The sequence below is a fragment of the Miniopterus natalensis genome, chromosome 20 (genome assembly GCF_054644295.1).
Source record: "Miniopterus natalensis isolate mMinNat1 chromosome 20, mMinNat1.hap1, whole genome shotgun sequence".
In the NCBI taxonomy this organism is placed as follows: domain Eukaryota; kingdom Metazoa; phylum Chordata; class Mammalia; order Chiroptera; family Miniopteridae; genus Miniopterus; species Miniopterus natalensis.
This window is the reverse complement of record NC_142100.1, coordinates 24,459,270-24,480,791: the sequence shown is the minus strand read 5'-3', so window position 1 is coordinate 24,480,791 and position 21,522 is coordinate 24,459,270. Positions and strand designations below refer to the sequence as shown.

General features: G+C 43.2%; 1 protein-coding gene across 3 annotated transcripts in view; it reads right to left on the bottom strand.

The window, feature by feature from the left end:
- The window catches only part of ATXN2 (ataxin 2), a 58,215-nt gene extending 38,648 nt beyond the window's left edge, over positions 1–19,567 (bottom strand). For all 3 annotated transcript variants that reach the window (XM_087828533.1, XM_087828534.1, XM_087828535.1), the window contains exons 1-5: positions 18,849–19,567; positions 3,712–3,748; positions 2,282–2,341; positions 1,737–1,808; positions 1,051–1,201 (exon numbers count right to left, since the gene is read on the bottom strand). In XM_087828533.1, coding sequence (XP_087684659.1) covers positions 1,051–1,201; positions 1,737–1,808; positions 2,282–2,341; positions 3,712–3,748; positions 18,849–19,567 — 1,039 coding nt within the window. The remainder of the gene's footprint in view (positions 1–1,050; positions 1,202–1,736; positions 1,809–2,281; positions 2,342–3,711; positions 3,749–18,848) is intronic.
- Positions 19,568–21,522: the final 1,955 nt, after the last annotated feature.

Below are 21,522 nucleotides of genomic sequence, written 5' to 3'. Positions count from 1 at the left end.
TGAGTCGTTTCTCGAGCCCCTCACTACTCAGGAAACAACTTATAAGGTAGTATTAATCTTTCTCACTTTACTGTTCAGCAAGCTCAGAAGTGAACGGTCACATCCCACTGCTTTGAGACTATATTTCTTTGATTACTAGTGAAGTGAACTATCTTCCCATGTCCACCAGCCATTTGTAAAACTTCCCTAATTCTCCTTCCCCAGTTTGGACCATGTTTTCTAAATGTTACGGTACTTCTGCATAACGTTTTTAATTTTTTTATAATCAAATATTTCAATCTTTTCCTTTATAAATTTTTGCTTTGATGGTTAGTCCTTCCCTACCTCAAAATAATATAAATTCATAGATTTGTTCTAGAATTCCTATAGGGTTTAAAAAAAATTTTTTTTTTCTTTAACCATTCAGGTTTTATTTTGGTGATAGGTATGAAGTAGGAATCTAATTCCTCCTAAATGCCCCACCACCACTTACTGAATAGCCCACCTTTACTCTATATTTAAGTATTATCTTTATCACATATTAATAATAAATGCTCAAATACATGGGTTCTATGTTACCACTTATCGTCATTAGATAACTGTTTTCTACTCACAGCTCTCTGCCTTTCTCCCTTAGCCTTGTGCTTTTGATTTCTTTCCAGAGCATTTATAGAACTGAAACTAAAGCATTTATAGAACTATAAGTATAATGGAATGATAAGCATTATTTATAAGCATTATAAAACAAAAATTTAAAAACTAAAGCACTGCAGAACAAATGGGACAAGAAATTTTCAGCCGAGTAAATCAGCAGCATGCTGAACCAAGAAACTGTAGAAAATCCTGTACAAACTATTTTTTAGTAGAACACAAACTCTCGTTATTTATCTTAGTAAAAGTACCAAGGAATCTTCCACTAAAGTTTTCAATATTTTCCAACAAAAATGCATTGAAATTCCCATTTGTCTTAATTAGGTTATTTTAAAAAGCCTGTATTTCTTTAAAAAGTCTGTAGAGGTTGCTTAACAAAGCTCATAAACCATGAAGCAAACTTAGGAAATCAAAACTCACCTCTTCTTGCATAACTGGAGTCCATGTCTTTAAACTGTACCACAACAAAGTCTGAACACTTAAACAAAATACTCTCCATTATTTCTTCACGTTTTGGTCCTGAACTGGATTCTGTACTTTTCTCATGTGCAGCATCAAGTACCAAATCACACTGAAATGAAAAACACAAGTAACTATTCAAGTTTTATAAAATAAAACTTGACAGGACTTCTTTAGCACATCAAGGCACTATTCTTACATGCCTTCAGCAAAAATAATCTATCCCAAGAGAACTTATATCTTTTTCTCAGAAATACAGCCTGTTTCCCATTCCATCATTCAAATATCTTCTCACCTAAGAGTTGGTCCTTGCGACCATGGTGTGCCTCAAGCACACTAACAGTAATAAAAAGGAAAACAAATGAACCACCCACCTCTCCCTCTTCTGGTCCACAATGTTTGACAAGGCCAAAATACTTAAATAAGCACACAGAGCAAGAAGTCTTGTTGATTATACATACCATCTATAAAATAATCAGTATTTGAAACTGAAGAGCAAAATCATTCAAAGTGGTTTTAAAAAGTGCTTTTAAGGTAAAGCACCGAGCATGAAAATATGACAAACACACCCACCTCCTGACTATAAACTGACATACAGAAGTTAACGATTCACGGGCTTTCACACTTACAAAAAGAGTGAAAATTACCTTAGGACTGTATGTTTTAAAAACTCCTTCATATATACCTCCGTTTTTCACTTGTACTTCACATTTGGATCCCTAAAAACACATAATTAATTTATCAAAGAAACAGCATGCCACACAGTCACGGTGGTAATTGTTTTCAATTTACTTTTTATAGCTTCATTCCACGTGTCAGGTGTTCAACAGAATAAAAAAATTTTAAAACATCAACAACGCACAATTCTCAAGACTCTTCACAGGATCCTGCTCAGAATTTACAGCAAGAACTTAAATACTGAAGCTAAGTATTCTGATTCCAGCTTTATTAGGTGACAAAATAGTGTGCTGTAAACAGCTACTAATATTATTATGTACACAGCAGGGTTAACAAGAATGCTTTTTATAGTGAGTTACAATAACGGGTAGAACTCTAATCTTTTTCTAAATTACCCTGATTAAACGTGATCTAAGAAATGTTACACAGAGAATCATTCACCCACATCTGAACTTCATGAAATTACTTTATTCCACTCCCAAGGCAGTTTCTCCCCAATAATCTGATAACTTACAACAACTGATGTAAGTATATGAACCATCCTCATATTTGCATAGATTCCATCAAAAGAAATCTGGAATATTAAGAAAAACACTATTAGCAATCAGTCTTTATCCTTGTGTATATATTGAAGTTAACACTTACTCTGTTATGAAATGTTTAATTGGGTTTGTAATACCGTACATGCATTAAAGATTTGGTTTACTACAGTCTTTTGCTTCCTTAGAGAATAGAAGCTTAGGTTTTCAAAAGTGAAACCAGTCATATCAACTAACAATGTTTTGACTGCACATGATATAAAAAGCAAAAGTGAACTTACACAGATGAGGAAAGACAAAACCATAAGAGCAGAAGGGAGATCAATGGTTGGGGAGTAGGTTTCACTACACAGGGGCAAGAGGGATTTTTGGAGGTGATGGAATTGTTCTACTATCTAGATTATGGTGGTGGTTACACAACTGTACGCACCAAAACTCACAGGCCTGTACAATGAACAGGGTTATTAAGAAAACTGTGATAAATAAATGGGGTAGATTGGGGGAGTCTTTGTAGAAGATCCTTGACTATCTGCTCCCAACACATATGCATCAATGAGAGCACTCTAAGGATTACCAGCCAAGCACTCCTTATTACACACTAGGTAAGCATGTGTCCTCCTGATTCTAAAGACAAAAATTTGCCCAATAAAGACAAAGTCTCAAAAATCAGTGAGCGTCTCATTTATTTCTCCCATGATGTGGAACTTACACCTTCTCCTGTTCATGCCCAATTTAACTTCACTGATAAAGTTCTGAAATTTAAAACCAAAAGGTCCTTTTCAAAGGGAGAAAAATGAAAATAAAAGATAGCACATTAATTCAAAATCAGTAACTCCAAGAGCTCTGCAAACTCCAGTTCTGGTGCTCCACTTATCTTATAGGAGTTAGGTTTCCCCCTAGTCATTTATAAAAGAACAAATGACATTGCTATGCATGGAAAATTTATTTATAGATAAGTTTACATTTTATACAGTCATCATCAAAAACCACAGAGTTAGTAATTTTATACCCATCAGTACTGACCTATAAAAGATATAGATATAAAACTGAAGAGGGGGGCCCAGCCAGTGTGGATCAGTGGTTGAGTGTTGACCCATGAACCAGGAGATCTTGGTTAGATTCCCCGTCAAGGCACATGCCTGGGTTTCAGGCTCGATTCCCAGTAGTGGGCTTGTAGGAGGCAGCCGATCAATGACTCTCTCACATCATTGATGTTTCTATCTCTCTCCCCCTTGCCCTCTCCCTTCCTCTCTCTAAAATCAATAAAAACATATTTTTAAAGAAGAGGAGAGAGAGAAAAATTGAAGAGGGGGGAGTTTTTTTGGCCTTGGTTTTTGGTTCTACGGTTTTGAAATCACATTTTAGTTGCCAGTTTTTCCAAACAAATAACATTCAAATTACTCACCGTAGACTGAGGCAGTCCCTTGTTATTGTTGCGACCTCTGAAAAGATTAAATATTATGTTTATTAAATTCAACAGGCTAAACATATTTTCAAATTTAAAATATCTTATAATTCCATTCAAATAAAGCACAAGTGATGGATCTGTGGTGTGGGGTCATCTAATATTATAAGCTATCTAAGAACAGTACGGCTCTCTCTGTGCTTTGCTGGCTCAGAGGCCCAGAACAGGTATGGGTCATAGAAGGGAGGGAACAGGAAAGAAACTGAACTTTATCAAACTCAAACAAATGAAGTAAAAAATAAAAATAGCCTACTAGAAGAAATAAGCAATACTAAATATAATAATCTTTACTCCAAAGTAACCAACCACTCTGATATAAAAAGCTACCCGGGAGCAAAACAGAGATTCTATTCCTGATGTGACCGACATCAAGTCACCTCCCATATTTTTCCTTCACCTCTAAGAATAGGTACTGTGTTAACAACTGCAGAAAAACATCTGAAAATAAGTCAAACCATTCAAAGTGCTTTCACTTCTAAATAGTAAGTGGCTGTCAGAACCTATGTAACAAGGGCCTTTCCCTGGCACCCTCTTCTCCTGAAACAAGGCGGTACACCAATGAAGCTCCTGTCAAGTAATTTCCAGTAATGTGGACTCTATTTTCAAGTTAATTTAATTACAGAACATAATACACCCTCAGGCTTGTTCCATTAGTGAAATGTTATATTCCTCATAAACGTTGCTCTGAAATAACAGAACTGGAATCTCATTTTAATAAAATCACAAGTCTCAAATTGAGCTACAAACTTAAAACACTCAATGAGAAGCACAATTCAGGTCCAAAAAGTCTAGCAGTTTGAATGGTGCCAATTCCCAGCAAAGTAGCACTGACCTTGGCACTCTGAGGCCAGGGTTAATTTGGTCTCCAGCTCTGTTACCTTCTCTCATCTAGAAAATGATGTCTTGATCCAAATCACCTGAGGTTCCTTCCATTTCTAACGTTTTGATTCTGTGATTCTGTGCCTCACACACAGCACAGAGAACTTCCTAAAGTCTAAGGAATACCACCAATAATTTACCATTTATAGAACTGACTAAAAACCAGACACTATAGTAAGCACAATGTCAAATCTCTCACCCCTACGTTACAGGTGATGAAACCAAACCTTAAACATCTTGACCAAAATCATCCAGCTCATGAGCAGCAGGTGGTACCTGAACCAGGTGATCCAAAGTCCAGCTTTTCATTTCTAGGTTATGCTGCCTCTCTGAAATTGAATCACAGGGGATAAACTAGCCTCACAATTAAGCCTAACCAAGTTTGTACATCTTTTTCAAACATTATTTGAGCTTCTTAGGTTTTTCTATTTACTTGTAGTCTGTAGCCAATGGCTAAAAAAATGGCTAAATCTTGTTTAGAAGGATTATCTCATCTTAGTGGCTGCTGAGGTGCAGCAGTTAAAAGACTTAAGCAAATGCCTTTAAATTCCTGTGGCATCCCCACAAAGCTATTTACATAAAACTCTTTTATACTAGTCACACTATTTTTTATTGATTATACATTTATATCTTTGACTAATAAAGAGCAATTGTTTTGACAATCCAATTTATTTAGAACAAATAGTTCAACAGGGGAAATAATAAAGGACTCCCAGTGGTATATAGTGTACAGAGCCTGGAAACCACTGGCTTCCCCGACACACCAGGTGGCTGGACACCCAAGGCGGAATGCAGCAAATCACAGCAGCATTCTCTGAAACTGATAAAACCCCAAACGCATTGTTTTTCTCTTTTTGAATCTACTCAGATTATGCTTTACTTTTTCTCTCTCTCTCTCTCTTTAGTATTTTGAAACAAAGTATCCTAATATTTCATTTAGTTACAAAACAAATCTCAAAGAAAAGCCAAGACCACATTCTAGTTTTAAATATACTTATGATTAGATTGATCAGATTTAACAAAACTATATCCAGGATTCTAAGCTTCCAACAGTTATTAAATGTGGTTAAAATGCGATTCAAATTCACACAAAAAAAATTACAGAAATAATAGTTTAAATTGCTTCAAAATAATACAGGAGGAAGGAAATAGGTGGGGTTAAAAACAAAATAAGATGGCATAAGTTGGTAACTGTTACAGCTGGCTGACAGGTAACGAGCTCTGGTACATGCTAAGCATGGATGAACGTTGAAGACATGCTAAGTGAAACAAGCTACACACATAAGGACAGCTGTTGTACGATCCTACTTATGTGAGATATGTAAAGTAGTCAAATTCATAGACAGAAGCAGCCTGGCAAATGGCAGGGGCTGAGGGATGGTCAGAATAAGAAGCACTGCTTAAAGGGTACAGGGCTTCCTTTTGGGGTGAAAATGTTTTGAAATTTAAAAGAGATGGTGGTAGCACAACAATGTGAATGTACTTAATGCCACTAAACTACATAAAAATAATTATACTACACAGCCATAAAAACAGATGAAATACTGCGACTTGCAACAACATGGATGTATCTTGACAGTGTTACGCTAAGTGAAATAAGTCAGATGAGAACGGTGGTTACCAGAGGGGAAGGCAGTGCGGGGGGGGGGGGGGGGTGGCAAGGACGACAAGGGTAAGGGGTCAAGGACAAGATGAAGGACGGAGACTTGGGCGATGAGCACACAGATGCTGTTACAGAGTCGTACACCTGAAATGTATACATTATTAGCCAGTTATTCCTCCAATAAATAAAAATAGATTTTTAAAATGGTAACTTTCATGTTATGTATATATGACCACAATTAAGAACAAAATAAAACATAAGACTGGATTCTCTTCCCAAAGGAACCTCATTTGCAACTGTGTGTAGAGAAGTTCATGCACACAAGTGCTCTCAAAACAGTGGAGGTGGCCTGGCCGGCGTGGCTCAGAGGTTGAGCGTCGACCCGGGATCCAGGAGATCGGGGTTCGATTCCCAGTCAGGGCACATGCCCGGATTGCGGGCTCCAGCAGCCAATCGATGTTTCTCTCTAAGGGCCATGTTTCTCTCTCTCTCTCTCTCAAGTCAATAAAAACATATTTTTTAAAAAAGATACTTTAGATTCAGATACAAATAGATGAGACGATCAAAATGGTGCTTCTAGATTGTGTGATAAAGGTAAGAAAAAGAAAAGGCACAATGACTAGTCAGGGAGAAGGGAAACTGTCTTTAAAAAAGGCCACATGATCATTATGCAGAAAACCCCAAGAGAATCTACAAAAAAGCTACTACAAATAAAAGAGCTTAGCAAGGCCTACTCAAAATGGATCAATGACATCATCATAAAAGGTTTAAATAAAACTTTTAAAAGAAACTATGGGAGAAAATCTTTATGACCTTGGGTTAGACAAAGACTTCAGATAGGACAGAAAAAATACAGACCATAAAAACAAAAAATTGATAAATTAGACTTTATCAAATTTGTAAATAGTCTATTCTTTGAAAGATGCTGTTAAAATGAAAAGTCAATCCACAGATGAGAAAATACTTACAAAATGTATAATAGACTTATACCCAGAATATACTGAAGAACTCATGTAACTTAATAAAAACAATTAAAAACCCAACAATTGTGCAAAACACACACTCATTAACCAAGCAAGATTGGCTAAAATTAAAGACTGACAATACCAACTACTAGTGAGGATGCTGAGCAACTAGAACTCTCACGAACTGCTGGTGGGAAGGGAAATGACAGCCATTCGGGGGGAAATTTGGCAGGGGTTCTCACAAAGTTCAACCCGCAGGCCAGCCTAGCAATCCCACTCCTAGATAATTATTCAAATCAAAGCTGGTTTATTCATAACAGCCAAACACCGAAAGCAGCCCGAATGTCCAGCATTGGTGAATAAGTGAACCACCTGTGGTAATGAACTCTGTATCAGCAGGCTCCAAATTCTGGGGCTGCTGGGGGAACCACGGGATTCCTGCTGGTACTGTCACCATGCAATATGATGAGAGAACATCTTGTTTTTCACCATCCTGCTTGCTCATTCATCACCTATTTTTCAACACTCTACCCGTCCTGTCAGACACTAGTTTCTACAGCTACTTCAACAGGCCTGGGTAACAAATTTATACAACCCAAGTATTTCATTGATCCAGATTTCTAGGACCGACTAGTTGTACAGATGTACCTAATACTTTTTGGCATAGCAAGAACACTACGTACCTCCAACTCCCTCCCATAAAGCTGTAGTAATGCTCTTCCCCCAGGTAGTCACATGGCAGACTGCTTCTTGTTACACTTAGATCTCAGCTTAAACGTCACCTCCTCAGAGAGGCCTTCCCCGGCCACCCCATCAAAAGTAGCTCCCTAACCACTATTAAATCACCATTTTAGTGCCTAGTTGACTAGTATTAGTATATTATAGTACTTATTATCTGAAATTGTTTATTATGTGTTCACTTTCCAACCCCAGAATAAAAACTCCATGAGGGCAAACACTTCTGTCTCTCACCACTGTGTGCCCAGGGCTTAAGAAGACAGCCTGGCACATAGTAAATACTCTTAAACTGTAGGGTAAATAGGTACAGAACACAGTTTATGTGAATTATGACAAGTGCTAATTCAATTTCTCTTTACAGTACAGAAAAACCACAGCTGTCAAGGACAATTAAACACTAGAAATCTAATTCCAGCTCTTCTGGTTAACTCAGGTGAGTCATTTTGTTCTTCCCAGTTCCGTTTTCTTAATAAAAAGGGAAGCTTTATAACTAATACTTACTGAATAACGATTTCCTCATTGCAAAGATGAATCAAATAAGGTGGCAGTAGGAAGCAGGTCATGACAACCCAAACACAGAGGTGTTTTTTAAGCAGAACTCTAGGGTTAGCTAGTTGTGGGTGTTTTTTTTTAGCAAACTGAAGAGGGTTAGCATCTCTAAATTTACACAGAACTACTAGATTAATCCCGTCACAAATATCTAGAATCAGTGTTACAGAAAAACTACCATCTGCACAAGAAATAATTTCAGTTGTCTGCAAACTGCCTGGGTTCAAATTCTGACCCTATCGCTTCCCAGCTCTGGGACATTAACCTCATGATTTCAGCTCTCTGGGTCTCAACTTCAACATCTATAAAATGGTGATTAAAAAAACAGTACCTTTGCCAGACCAGCATGGCTCACCGGTCGCGTATCGACCTATACGATCCAGGAGATCGTGGTTCGATTCCTGATCAGCGCATGTGCCCAGGTTTCAGGCTCGATCCCAGGTGGGAAGCGCGCAGGGGGCAGCTGACCAATGACTCTCTCATCACTGATGTTTCTATCTCTCCCTCTCCCTTCCTCTCTCTGTAATCAATAAAAATATATTTTAAAAAATATTACCTTCTCAAAAAAAAGTATCTTCTCATAAAGTTGTGAGACTTAAATGATATTCCACACAGTTTGGCTTAAGAACATCTGGCATGTTACTGAGCACCTGTACAGTTGGTGAGCTGATACAATTCCTTTCCTCACATTCAAGCACATCCATGAATTGGGGGGGGGGGGGGGACGGGACGGGACCTCTTCATGTGAAATTTAGAGCAGGGTAGGGAACATCCAGCTAGCAAAATCATTTGGTCTGGCCCTGCCAAGGCAACCACAGGTGGGACTCAAAATACAATAAATCTAGGAACTTTTTTCATAGCTAATTTTTAAGTTGATAATTTTGTATGGCCTGAGATGATGTTATAAATATACAAATGGCCCTTGGTAGAAAAAAGGTTCCCCACCCCTCCACTAGAATGACTAAAATTAAAGATTAACATAACAAGTGTTGCCAAAAATTTGGGCAATTAGAAATCTTAACCTGAAACTAATATAATGTTGTACGTCAACTGTAATTGGAAAATAAATTATTAAAAAGAAATCTCATATATTGTTGAGGGGGATACAAATAGTACAGTCACTTCAGCAAACAGTTTGGCAATTACTTTTAAAATTAAATAAATACTTGCCATACAACTTCAGAAATCCCATTTCTATATATTTAACCAAGAGAAATGTAATTGTTATGTAATTGTTATCACACAAAGTCTGCACAAATATTCATAGCAGCTTTATTTATAACAGCCAAAAACTGCTGACGCAAATGTCCATCACTTGAACAAACTGCGGAACATGCGTACAATGGACTACTCAGCATCAAAGACGAAGAGCCTGCTGTCACTGTCACATGCAGTAACACCAATGAACCTCAGAGCATTACGCTATGCGAGAACCCCAGTCACAAAAGGCTGCATACTGTATGATTCCAGGTATTGACATTCTAGAAAAGACAAAACTATGATGACAAGAAACAGGTCCGTAATAGCCAGGGCTGGAGGAAAGGGACTGAAAAGAGGCACAAGGAAATTTTATGGGGTCATATTATGTGTGGTGGCGGCAGCTACGTAATCATGTTTGTCAAAACTCAAGAACTATACACAAAAAGGGTGAAGTTTATGTAAACTATACCTCAACACATCTCATTAAACAGCAATCTACCACAATAAGGAACAACTGTCTAGTAATTTGAACTAAATCACAGTGCACTGAGTAATGAAAAAATTTCTTAAGTCTCTTCTCTATATCCATGTGCTCCTAGGTCCAAAATGGACAGGGGGAGGTTTTGAAGCAGGCAGACCCAGTATGTGAACATTCTATTGGGCATCTCTTCCTAAAAGATAACCTTCTCTTAAAAAATTTCAGGTGTCACTGGAGATGCCTCAGACCCTTTACTCAACGGCTGTGAGGCTGCAGCGCCGCTTGCAGGTGACAGTCAGTGGTCCCGCTTTAACTGCTTTAACCCCCTCCCAAACTTCTCCCATCTTTAGTCTCGAACTTCCAAGTTCTCCTATTCCATCCATCAACTCTCTTTATCTTTTGTGGATTATTACTCACTGAAGGTGGTACTTTCTGATCTGTCCTTCAGAATAACTCATCCTGTTCCAAGCCATCATTTTCCTTACTCCTTACAATTTTTTAAACCTCTCATTTCTATCACAATTAAATGCTGACACAGTCAATGCTCAGTTCTGCTGCACTTGTTCAAAGTGGTAACTTTGACAACAAACCAAGTTTAAACACAGTCCACACACAGAATTTTAAAATGACAGGAATGGCTGGCTGTGAAATGACCATAAACAAACGCTGGTGGCGTTAACCCACTTTTGTTCTGGGGTGTAGCTCTGCTCCTATCGCAGGCTACCCTAAGGAGACAGCTCTCAGTGGAGGAGCTGCTGCCCTGAAGTCCAGGGTGCTGTGCAATGAATGCCGACGCTACGGGAAAGGAAGGAACCACATCTTCCTGGAGCAAACAGGGTGAGACACTGTGCAAGAGGCGACCTGGCCAAGCCTTCAAAGACAGATGCTGAAGAGGACAAGAGGCCTAGCCTGGGGGAACCTGATTTGTGCGGGGAATAAACGCAGTGCGCGGTCTGCGCAGGGACTCGACTCAGGCAGAACAGCCTGGATTTGACGCAGCTAGTAGTGAGCGCCACGCGGCGTTTCTCAGCAGACAGAGGACAGGACAAAATGACTGGGGCAGCTGTCGCGGCTGTGAGGTGTGTACAGATCTGGACAAGAAGTGACCAGTCAGGGGTCTGGCTAAGCTGGTCAGCAAACACCCTCAGGTCCCAGGACAGATAAAACCACCCCACCTCCTTCTCTATGCACAACACTAAAGCCAAAAGAAGTATCAAAAGTCTCTACATAATGCTCCAACCAATCAGAACTGGTATGAGGTAAAACCTATTTGCCGCCGAGGTTAAGGATCACGACAGGCTACTCAGAGAGGCAAGGAAAAACGCCCGGTAGAAACACTCCAGAGGAGCTTTATTTTGAACTAAAGTTTCTGAGTTAAAAAGGACAAGCAGCCCGGCCAGCATGGCTCAGCGGTTGAGCATCGACCTAAGGATCTAGATCCTGGTTCTGTTCCCGGTCAGGGCACATGCTCAGGTTGCAGATTCATCCCTGGTCAGGGCACACACAAGCAGCAACCAATGATGCATAAATACTTGGAACAACAAACTGATTTCTCTCTCCCCCTCTCAAATCAATAATTTAAAAAAAATAAACAAATGTTATATTAGGGAACAAGATTCTAAAGCTCGCTCTGCAGCCAATGATGGGAGAACTCTGACAAATAATGTCTGTGCCTGTGAGGATGAGACCTGAAACCACCAGAACCACTTCCAACTCCAAATCTGTGTGATTCTAAAATACTGAGGACCTACTGCGTGCCAAGAGTGGGATGTAATAAAAATGTAGTATCTTGCTTTTGAAGGAAGGTATTCTTTTCTCCTTTTGACAGATATAGAGATTGAACCTGAGAGTGAGTGACTTGCCAGTTCATTCATCCAATCACGTGGCTCTCTCAGCGCCAAGCCTGCCCCGGGGGACCGGGATTTGGGAGTCAACAAGATGAAGCTCCCACCCTCAGATTTTAGTCACTACGAATGAACCCCAATTCTAGCCTAAACTAGGGTTGCCAGATAAAAGGATGTACAGTTAAATTTGAATTTCAGATAAATAATGAATAATTTTGTCCAATGCAATTTGAGATATAGTTATATTAAAAAAATTAGTCATTGTTTATCAGATATTCAGGTTTAACTGGGCATCCTTCACTTTTACTTGCTAAATCTGGCAACCCCATCCAGACATAACTGCAAAACCCTCCCCTCAATCCTGTCACTGCATCTAAGTGTATCTTTACGTGGTGACTCCGACTATACCAATGAAAAATTAGTTTATGTTGCAACAGTTTATATACATGAAGTGAAACAGAAGTTCTTTAAAACCATTCGTAAGCCTGTAACAATGCAATGCATTTTAACTTCTTCTGTTTTCATTTTTCTAAATATTGTCATGACCCACTACAGTGGGTTTTACAATCTAAGGGATAATCTGCAGTTTAAAAAAATATTTCTTTGAGAGATATGAAAAGCAGGTTAACCTTGTATTATCAATCACCCTCACAAGCACACCAAGTAACTACACCGTCCTTTATATAAGCTAGTAACACCTCTGGGGTATGTACTACGGCAAAGAGCTGAAAATTCAGTTAACCAGGATGGTATACAGCCACACGTCATACAACATTTCAGTCTACGAGGGACCAATATGACAATATGATGGTGGACCCATAAGGTTATAATGCAGCTGAAAAACTCCTATCACCTAACAGTGCATTACTCAGGTGCCTGAGCCGAAGCTGGCGTCCGCAGACCTGCTGTGCGGCCAGGAGTAGGGGAGTACAGCACATACCATCACAGCAGCGGGCTATCCCACCTAGATCTGTGTGGGCACCCACTTCCCCTAATGATGCATTTCTCCGAACGTATCCCCGTAACAAGCAACTCATGGATCCATTTTTTGAGCTTTTGTGTCCCTTTTTTATCAGTCTCCCATCTCTTAACTTCCTATCATGCCATTATTTCTAATTGCTGTCAATATATTTACCTCTAAAAGTTTTACCTTTCTACTTGTTGGCATTATCTGTAAACTACACAGAATAATGTGTAAAGTAAAAGCAAATAAACTCTGAAAGATTCCCTGAAGAGCTCCCGTTTCTGTAATCTGCAAAGACCTTAAATCTTTTCTCTACCTGATTTTCAAGTGTGTTTCAGGAATGAAAATAGTAAACTACACAAGGTCCACAAAAAAGTTTCTGATCCCAAAAAGAAAAATGCATCATTTGGTTCAAAGCCAGCCTTTTTTTTTTTTTTTTTAACTAAAACGATAATCAAAATTAATCTTCACTATTTACAAAAATTACTGTTAAGAACATTTTTTAACATGTGACTTATAAAAAGCATTATGAACATAAACTGGCAATCATAAATACTGACAACACTGTTAGATAAATCCTCTGAAGGTATTACTTACAAGGGGACAACATTCTAAAGTTCAGGTACAGCTGATAAAAATAAGCCACTCATTTGTAATTACAGTACAGACAAGCCTCATACCACAGTGATGGAACTTACAAAGACTCCATTACAGAATGCCACTTTATCCAGTTCCCAAATGCAGTTAGCTAGTAATCATGGCATGAAATTGATATTTTATAGCCACTTGACTCAACTTCAAGGCTTAGAGTATAAGCAATCTATGTAAAAATTTTAATTTAAAAGGTAATTTCAAATTTTCATATGCATACAATTGCAAATAATTTTCAGCAAATAAAACCTAAGGTTAATAATAGTTGTGGCAAATTTTCATAAACAACCCAAATCCATAACACTACTAAACCATTTAAAGTAATAAAACTAAGGACTTAACATTAAAGATTTCATAACACATATTACATACAAAATTACATACATATTTTTAAAAGATAAAGGACTAGACTTCCTATTTTAGCAAGACAAACTCAATGTTACAAAAAGATATCCTGAAGGGCAAGGACTATCTACGGTTGTACATTCTTTAAAATACACCATTATCTTGTTTATGTCTATGTCTACATTTATTTGAAGAGAGGGATGTTGCCTGGCCAGCATGGCTTAGTGGTAGAGCATCGACCTAGGATCCAGGAGCTCATGGTTCAATTCCCAGTCAGTAACACTCTTGCTAAAAAGACCACTGTTATCAACCTCTTGGTATGGTAACAGTCATAGATGACCCCTATAGGCTTTAAAAAAAGAAAAGTAGCTTAATTTAAAAAGATACAGTAGCAGGTAGGCCTGTTAATAAGGTCTATTTACATCACCACTGAAGTTGTCACAATCATTTGAAATCGCTACAAAAAGAGGGTTTTGTTGAGGCCCCACATTTTACACAGAATCAAAATACTATTACTATGTAGCCAAAATAGAAAATTACAGTTCTAGAAAAAAAATTTTTTCTAAAAACTTAAAATCCATTTCAAGGTATAAAAACACTCTGCTATGGTGAATGTAAGTTCTAACACAGCTGTAGCTATTTAAGTCAAAAAAAATAAAATCAGATTCTCCTTTAAGTTGAAACATATGGCTATTAAATAGCTATGATATGAGTTAACATCCCCTGGGTAAAACTAACTGTCTCTCTAATTAGAGAAACACAGAAAATACAAGTTTACATTTAACCAAAAAAGGAGCACCATGACTGATATCATTAATGTTTTGACTTTTAAGAATGCAAAATCTTTAAAAGCAACTATAGACGTTTTCTTTTGATAAGCAATATGATGTAGGTTTTTGCCCAATCTTAAAAAGTATATTTTCTCTAGGTACTTGGAATGAAAATTAAACTGATTAGGTAATATAAATAAGCCCAAAAGAAAAACAAAATGTACCTCTTTAAACAGTCATTCACAACTTGCCTCTAACGACCTAAATGCCAATTAACTTTTTTTGGTCCAACTTCAAATTTGGTTATTATCAGTAACCACATAAAAGAACAAAATTAACAAAAGATGATGCAGTTTAAACCTTATAAATTACAAATGGGGTTATGTGACTAATCCAGATAAGAAGCAAATGGCAAACTACCTCCTTCAAAACTTGGCTCAAATGTTACCTTTTCAATGAGGCCCACCAACCCACTTAAAATTGCAACCCTCTTCCCCCACACTCCCATATTACACCCTTAATATGCTCCCCTCTAATCTAATAGTACATACAGTTTGCTAATTTAATGTCATGTTTATGGGTCTGGTTAATGACATTAGAATGTAAACATCAAGGTAGCAGCTTTTATTCACTGATATATCCCAAGCACCTACACTTGCCTTATACATATATTTTCAATACATTTATGTGAATAAATGTAGATGTTTTTAGGCTCCTCTAAAGGTTTTTAATTTATTAAAGAGATAAACATCTCACTGACATTTAAATGGAAACATAACGAGCAATTTACACTAAAATGCAGAATAATTTCTAAGTTGCACGGCCTTCAGAGAAAGAAGCAGTAAAAGCACTAAAGTGAAAATTACCAAAATAAAGTCTTTATTCACCTTTAAACCCATCAAAGAAATTCTAATGTTAGATTATTTAGAATTGAGACGATGGTTATCAATTGTGAACCCACTATTTTTTTTTCTAATGGGGAAAAGGAAAAGGTATGGGTTAACCAATGCTAATTTCCAATAGTGCCATTAAACTACATAAAAGTTACCAACAATAAACTGGTCATAGGGTAGGTAGCAGCTAATAAAAAATACTTTGATGAATGAAGAAAATTAACAAAACAAACCACCAAAAAGCTTTAGAACAAGTTCCTCAGGACTTGCGTTCCTCTACTCAATAGACACAGCCAACACAATAGGTAAACCATGTACCCTCATCCGTAGCAAGTCCGTTTTCAAAGCAGCTTCACATGTTATTTCATTAACTCCTCAGAGAAACCAAGTTCAAACTCAAATATAATCAACAGAAGCACTTAATAAGGTATACACTTTGCCTGTAAGTGCAACTTTTCCCTTGAAAATCCTCACTGTGTCTGACAAACTACAAAGACACCACTCTATAGAAGAGCCACCTTCTCAGCACTGCAAACTTACACAAGTCTTCTGAAGAGTAATATGGCCCAGCTAGCAAGAGCCATAAAAACCTTCAAGCCCTTTGACCTAGTAAAACCACTCCTGGGAACTTTCTCTAAGGAAATAATTAGACTGAACAAAAAAGCTATTAGTGTAAAGATGTTTACTGCACCACTGTCTATAATAGCAAAAATGTGGAAACCCCATTCCCAACAAGATAACAGTTACGAAGAAACCTAATACAAATTTTTTTTTTAAATGTTGAGGAAAAAGAGCGGAACACAAGACACCCACTCACTAAAATTACATAAAAATGAAAAGGTAAAAAGCCAAAATAAGAATTGGATTAAGGTAAAATTTAACATTGTGGTTACACTGTTCTAAGAGAAAAAAGCCACCTTCCATATGACAATGACAGAATAAGTTTTTGAAAGCCACCCAAATCCACTATTCACCCCCCTCCAAAAGTAAAATGTGAGAAATGTTGTATTATTTAAAGCAGACAAGTGGATTTCTAGACTTTCAAGAATATTTAGCTATCTCTAAACACTGCAAACCCAATGCTGCATTTTCTTTCACCCTTGGTCCCAGAAACTTATTTTAACTGCCGATACGCTCGAACACAAGTGAGGACGCTTGAGAAATTATAATTGGTCTATAAAGAACCCAGTAACAGTGATTCAAATAGAAAGAATTCTACAAGTACATTAACTAAAGATCTGCACAAGACTAAAAGTTCACATCATAGGAATCCAACACATTGAACAAAACTACGTATTTATCAAAATGAGTCAGGGCTACAGTTTATGCCTCAAGTAAAAGAACTTAAGGCCTAGAGAGAGCGTATGCAAGTTAAAAGCCTTAGTTTTAATTCTTATTTGAACGAGTTGAACACAGTCTGCCAGATTTCTGATACCTAAGAAGGTGGGAAAAAATCAATGCACCCTTTTCTAGAACAATTATACTCAAATTTTTTCCATTTTTCACTGTGGACGCCACTGAGAAAGGGAAACTGAGGTTACCGAATTCCAAGTGGACAAAGCTGGGAAACAGGCCCTTCCCGTGAACCAGCTGAGCCGGGAGCTTCGGTAGGCGCTCGGAGGAGGGAACGGGGGGGGGGGGGAACACCCACGCCCCCTCCCCCAGCGCAGGGAGCCGCGCGACCAAAAATCAGTGCAGCTCCATCTTGATGGGTCACTTCTGCCATAAATGAAAATTCTTTGGAAACGGATTCTTAAAGCCCAGTGCGGGGGGTGGGGGTGGGAAACACCCCGTCACCCCGAGTTCTGCAGCCCAGGGCCCGGTCGCCGCCCTGCGGCCGCGCCTCGGCCCGCGTGCCCTTGGGCAGCGCGGCGGCCCTCCCCGTGGAGGGCACCGGCCACAATGGAATGGCGTCTCCCGGCGGTCGCTGCCCCGTTTGGGCGCTAAGCATTCTCTTAGTTCTTGAAACACGAACTGACACCCCCCCACACACACACGCGCGCGCGCGCCACAGGCCTTCCCGCACAAACACACCCTCCGGAGTCAGACCCGTTACCCGAGACCACACTGCGCCCCCGTTTCTGCCGCACACCCGGGTGATGGGGCTACGGATAAAGAGGGGAGGCCACGCAAGTCAGCGACACCCGCATTTCTGCCTTCGGGAACCCCACCATGCCGCCTGCTGCGATCCCTCGCCCCTCGAAATTTCAAAAACTGGGGCGGGGGTTGGGGGGGATGCGCAGCGTGCGCGCTCGCCGCCGCCGCCCCGCGCGGCCCCCGGCCCGGCCCCCGGACGCGCGCCCCGGGCCGGGCCCTCGCCCCCCGCTATCCACAGGCGCCGTCTCTCCCGCGGCCTCGCCTGCCCCCGGCACTGCGGCTGGGCCACCCCCCGCGCCGAGGCGGCCTGCGGGGCAGGCGGGGGCGCCCGGCCCCTCCCCAGGTGGGGGAAGGCGGGACGCGGCGGGAGCCCGCGCGGGGCGGCTGCGAGGAATTCGGGGGCCCCCGCCGCCCCTGAGGTTAAAATGCAGAGGCTGCGGGGGCTACTGCCCGCCCTCCTCTTTCGGGGCGGCCCTGCGGCCTCCCCCAGGGCGGGGAGGGGGGTTCAGGACACTGGACAGGCCCTAGCGGTTCCAGATGTGCCTTGTGGCTGCCCGGTTACGGGGGGCGCGGGGGGGCGCAGCCCTAACTCCCCCCCCCCCGTCCATCCCCACTGGGGGAGCGGGCAAGTTTCGGGACACGGAGCCCAGACCTCACGAGCCTTCCACGTTACCGTCTAAACCGAGAGTGGGGGCGCTGCCCAAGCATCCCCCCCAATGTGGGGCGCAGGCGGCTTCAAGAAGGGGGCACAGGGGCTGACAAGCGCGGGGACCCGCGAGCCGCCCGCGAACACTCACGCCCGGGGAGCTGCCCGGTCCCTCCATCTTGACCGTTTGGGGGAGGGGGTGGGGGTTGCAGGAGGTGGACGCGGCCTGACATTCCCGGAGGGAGCCCGCGGCGCCTCCCACCCCACCCCCCGGGCTCCGGCCGGGAGCGGGGAGCCCCACCCCCACTGCGGGCCCCCGGCCCAGCCCCCCCCTCCGGAGCCCGCCGGTCACGGGGCGGGGACGGCCGTGGGGCCGCGGGGGAGGGGACGCGAGGCCCGGGCTCGTCCGGCCCCGAGCGGAGCGGGAGCGGAGGGGGCTGGGGCGCGACACCCACCTGCCCAGGCCCGGCCGCCCGCCGCCTGCGCCCGCCGCCGCCGCCGAGGAGGAGGAGGAAGCCGCGGCCGAGGACGACGAGACTGCGGGCGAGGACGGCGCGGCGGCGGGCGGCGTGAGGAGGCCGCCGCCACCGGGCTTGCGGGCATTGGCGGCCGCGGGCGGCGGCTGCTGCTGCTGCTGCTGAGGCGGCTGCTGCTGCTGCTGCTGCGGCTTCAGCGACATGGTGAGGGGCCCATACACCGGCCCGCACGCCGGGCGGGGACAGCTGGGAGCCGGGCGCGCCGAGGAGACGCCGGAGCGCGGCGGGGACGCGCGGGCGCCGAACGGGGAGGCGCGGGCTGGCGCGGCCGGGGGGGCGCTCGGGCCCGCGACGGGGAGCAGGAGCACGACGAAGGGGCGGGCAGGCCCGCCGAACCCGAGGAGCTGCCGGGAGCCGGGCCGCGCCGCGCCGCCGCCGCTGTGGCCGTTGCTACCAAAACAGTCTGAGGCGGAGGGAGGCGAGCGCAGCCCAGAGGGAGGGGGGCCGGGGCCGGGGCCGGGCGGAGGAGGGGCGGCGGAGGGATACGGGGCCGTCGCCGCGCCGCCGCCGCCGCCGCCGCCGCCGCCCCGGCGCTCCGGCCGCGGGAGCGAGCGCCGCCCGGGCCACCTGGCGGCGGCTAAGCGGCGAGGCTCGGTGGCCGCGGCCGGGCCCCGAGGACCTGCGGCCGCCGAGCGCATCGGGGGCCCGGCGCGGAGAAGCGCCCCGTGGCGCTGCCGGGTGGGCGCGGAGGCGCAGGACGGGGACTCTTTACCGGAAGTCGGAAGGGTCGGACGGAAGCAGAACGTCAGGCGGCCCCAGGGCCGGGAGGGACACGTGAGGAGCGGGCGCCGCGCTGGGCCGCGTTCGCGGGGGTCGGGCGAGGGCCGGGCGGCCGCTCGGGGCCCGGACCCGCCCTCCTCCAGGCGGGTCTGCCCTTCGGAGAGGGCGTGTCTGTCTTCGCCTGCAGGGCCGGCCTGGTGTGGCAGACGCGAGGGGAGCGTTTCTTCCCCGCCCCCCAGCGTTCCTTCGCCGTCCTCAGGCTGCTTGGAGAACCCGAGATTGCCCCCACCTGATGCAGCCTAAAAAAAGGACTGCGAGCGCCTTCGGGGCGGGCACCGCGTCTCGATACGTGCAAAGCACCTTGAGCTCAAGCATCCCGTAGTCGTCTTTGTACACCCCCCCCCACCCCCGGCACCGGGCACGCTCAGGGTCGCGGGGCGTCTCGAAGGCAGGCCGTCCCCCCTTTCCTGCCGAGGCTAATGGTTGGAGGCAAGCACCCTCGCGGGGCCGCTCACATCGGGTTACCTTTTCCCCACTTTTTCCGCCCCTGCAACATAGTAACCAGAAAACTCCTGGGTGTCTGACCTTCACGTGAACCCGTCCCCGCCACCCCCCCGCTTGAACTTTTTCTCCTTCCCGAGACTCGGAAGGAAATGAACGTGATTGGCAGAGCTGTCGATAACGGGGTCCCCCTTCCTTCGGTGGAGACGGAACAGACCTCGCAAGAATGTGCGAACTTTAGACCTTGGCCCCTTTAGAAGTTTTACTTTAACTTAGGTTGCTAGCCAGCACAGTAGTCCCTCGGTAGTCCGTTTTTTAAAAATGTGTTGCAATTAAACTGGAAGCAAGTAAGGTAACTCCCTCCCCCCCCCCCCCCAAAGTGAAGAATCTCATTTTTTAAAAAGCGAAATCACTTTAGGAAATGTCAGGAGGAAAACACCGTAATTCCCCCTCAGCGTCCCAGAACTGTCAGGCAAAAAAGGTGAAGACTCAGAAAAGCTTGGAGAAGGAGCCACGAGCGTCTCCAGCAGCCAAACTGAAAATTAATCTCTATAGACAAGCCCAGGCCGAAATGATCATTATGTCCTGCAAACACCTGAGGAAAATCAGCTTTATCGCCCATCTGAGGTGAAAAGGATATTGGGATGGGGGGTAGTATTCTTTTAAACCAGTAGTTGCAAAATCCTTTAAAAATTAACCCAAAGGAAATTGAGACTAAAAAAAACAGATGGGGGGGGAGTAGAAGGGCCATGATAGAAATACGATCAACTTTCTGTGGTTTAATGATTTGACAATTAGCCATATCCGGGGCGAAGTTCCCAGAATTCAATCTCAGGACCGACTTCCAGACGGACCGGAGGAAAAAGGGAAGTGCAGTAAGAAGGCCGGAAGCTGACACAGCTGAACTTGATTTCATTTACCCCGAGAAAGCTTTATCAGTTTTATTAAGGTGTAATTTACATGTCATTAAGTTCACCCATTTTATATAATTCAGTGATTCTCAGAAAATTCACAGCGTTGTGCAACCATAACCTCTGATCTCAGAACATTTCCCTCGCCCCCAAAGGATCCTTCAGACCCATTTGCCATTGCTCCGAGCTCCCATCCTCAGCCCCAATAACTAACTTTCAGCGGATTTATCTATTCTAGACATTTCATATAGAAGGAATCCTCTATAGGTGGTCTTTGTCTTCCTTCTTTCTATAGTTTTTCAAGTTTATCCATGCCTTAGTGATAATGAGTGAAACATTGATACATACTGAGTAGTATTTGGTTGTATTTGTGTATCTATCTACTCACCAACCGGTTTAGATTGTTTCAAGTTTTGGGCTATTATGTATGATGCTTCCATGAACATTTGTAAACATTATGT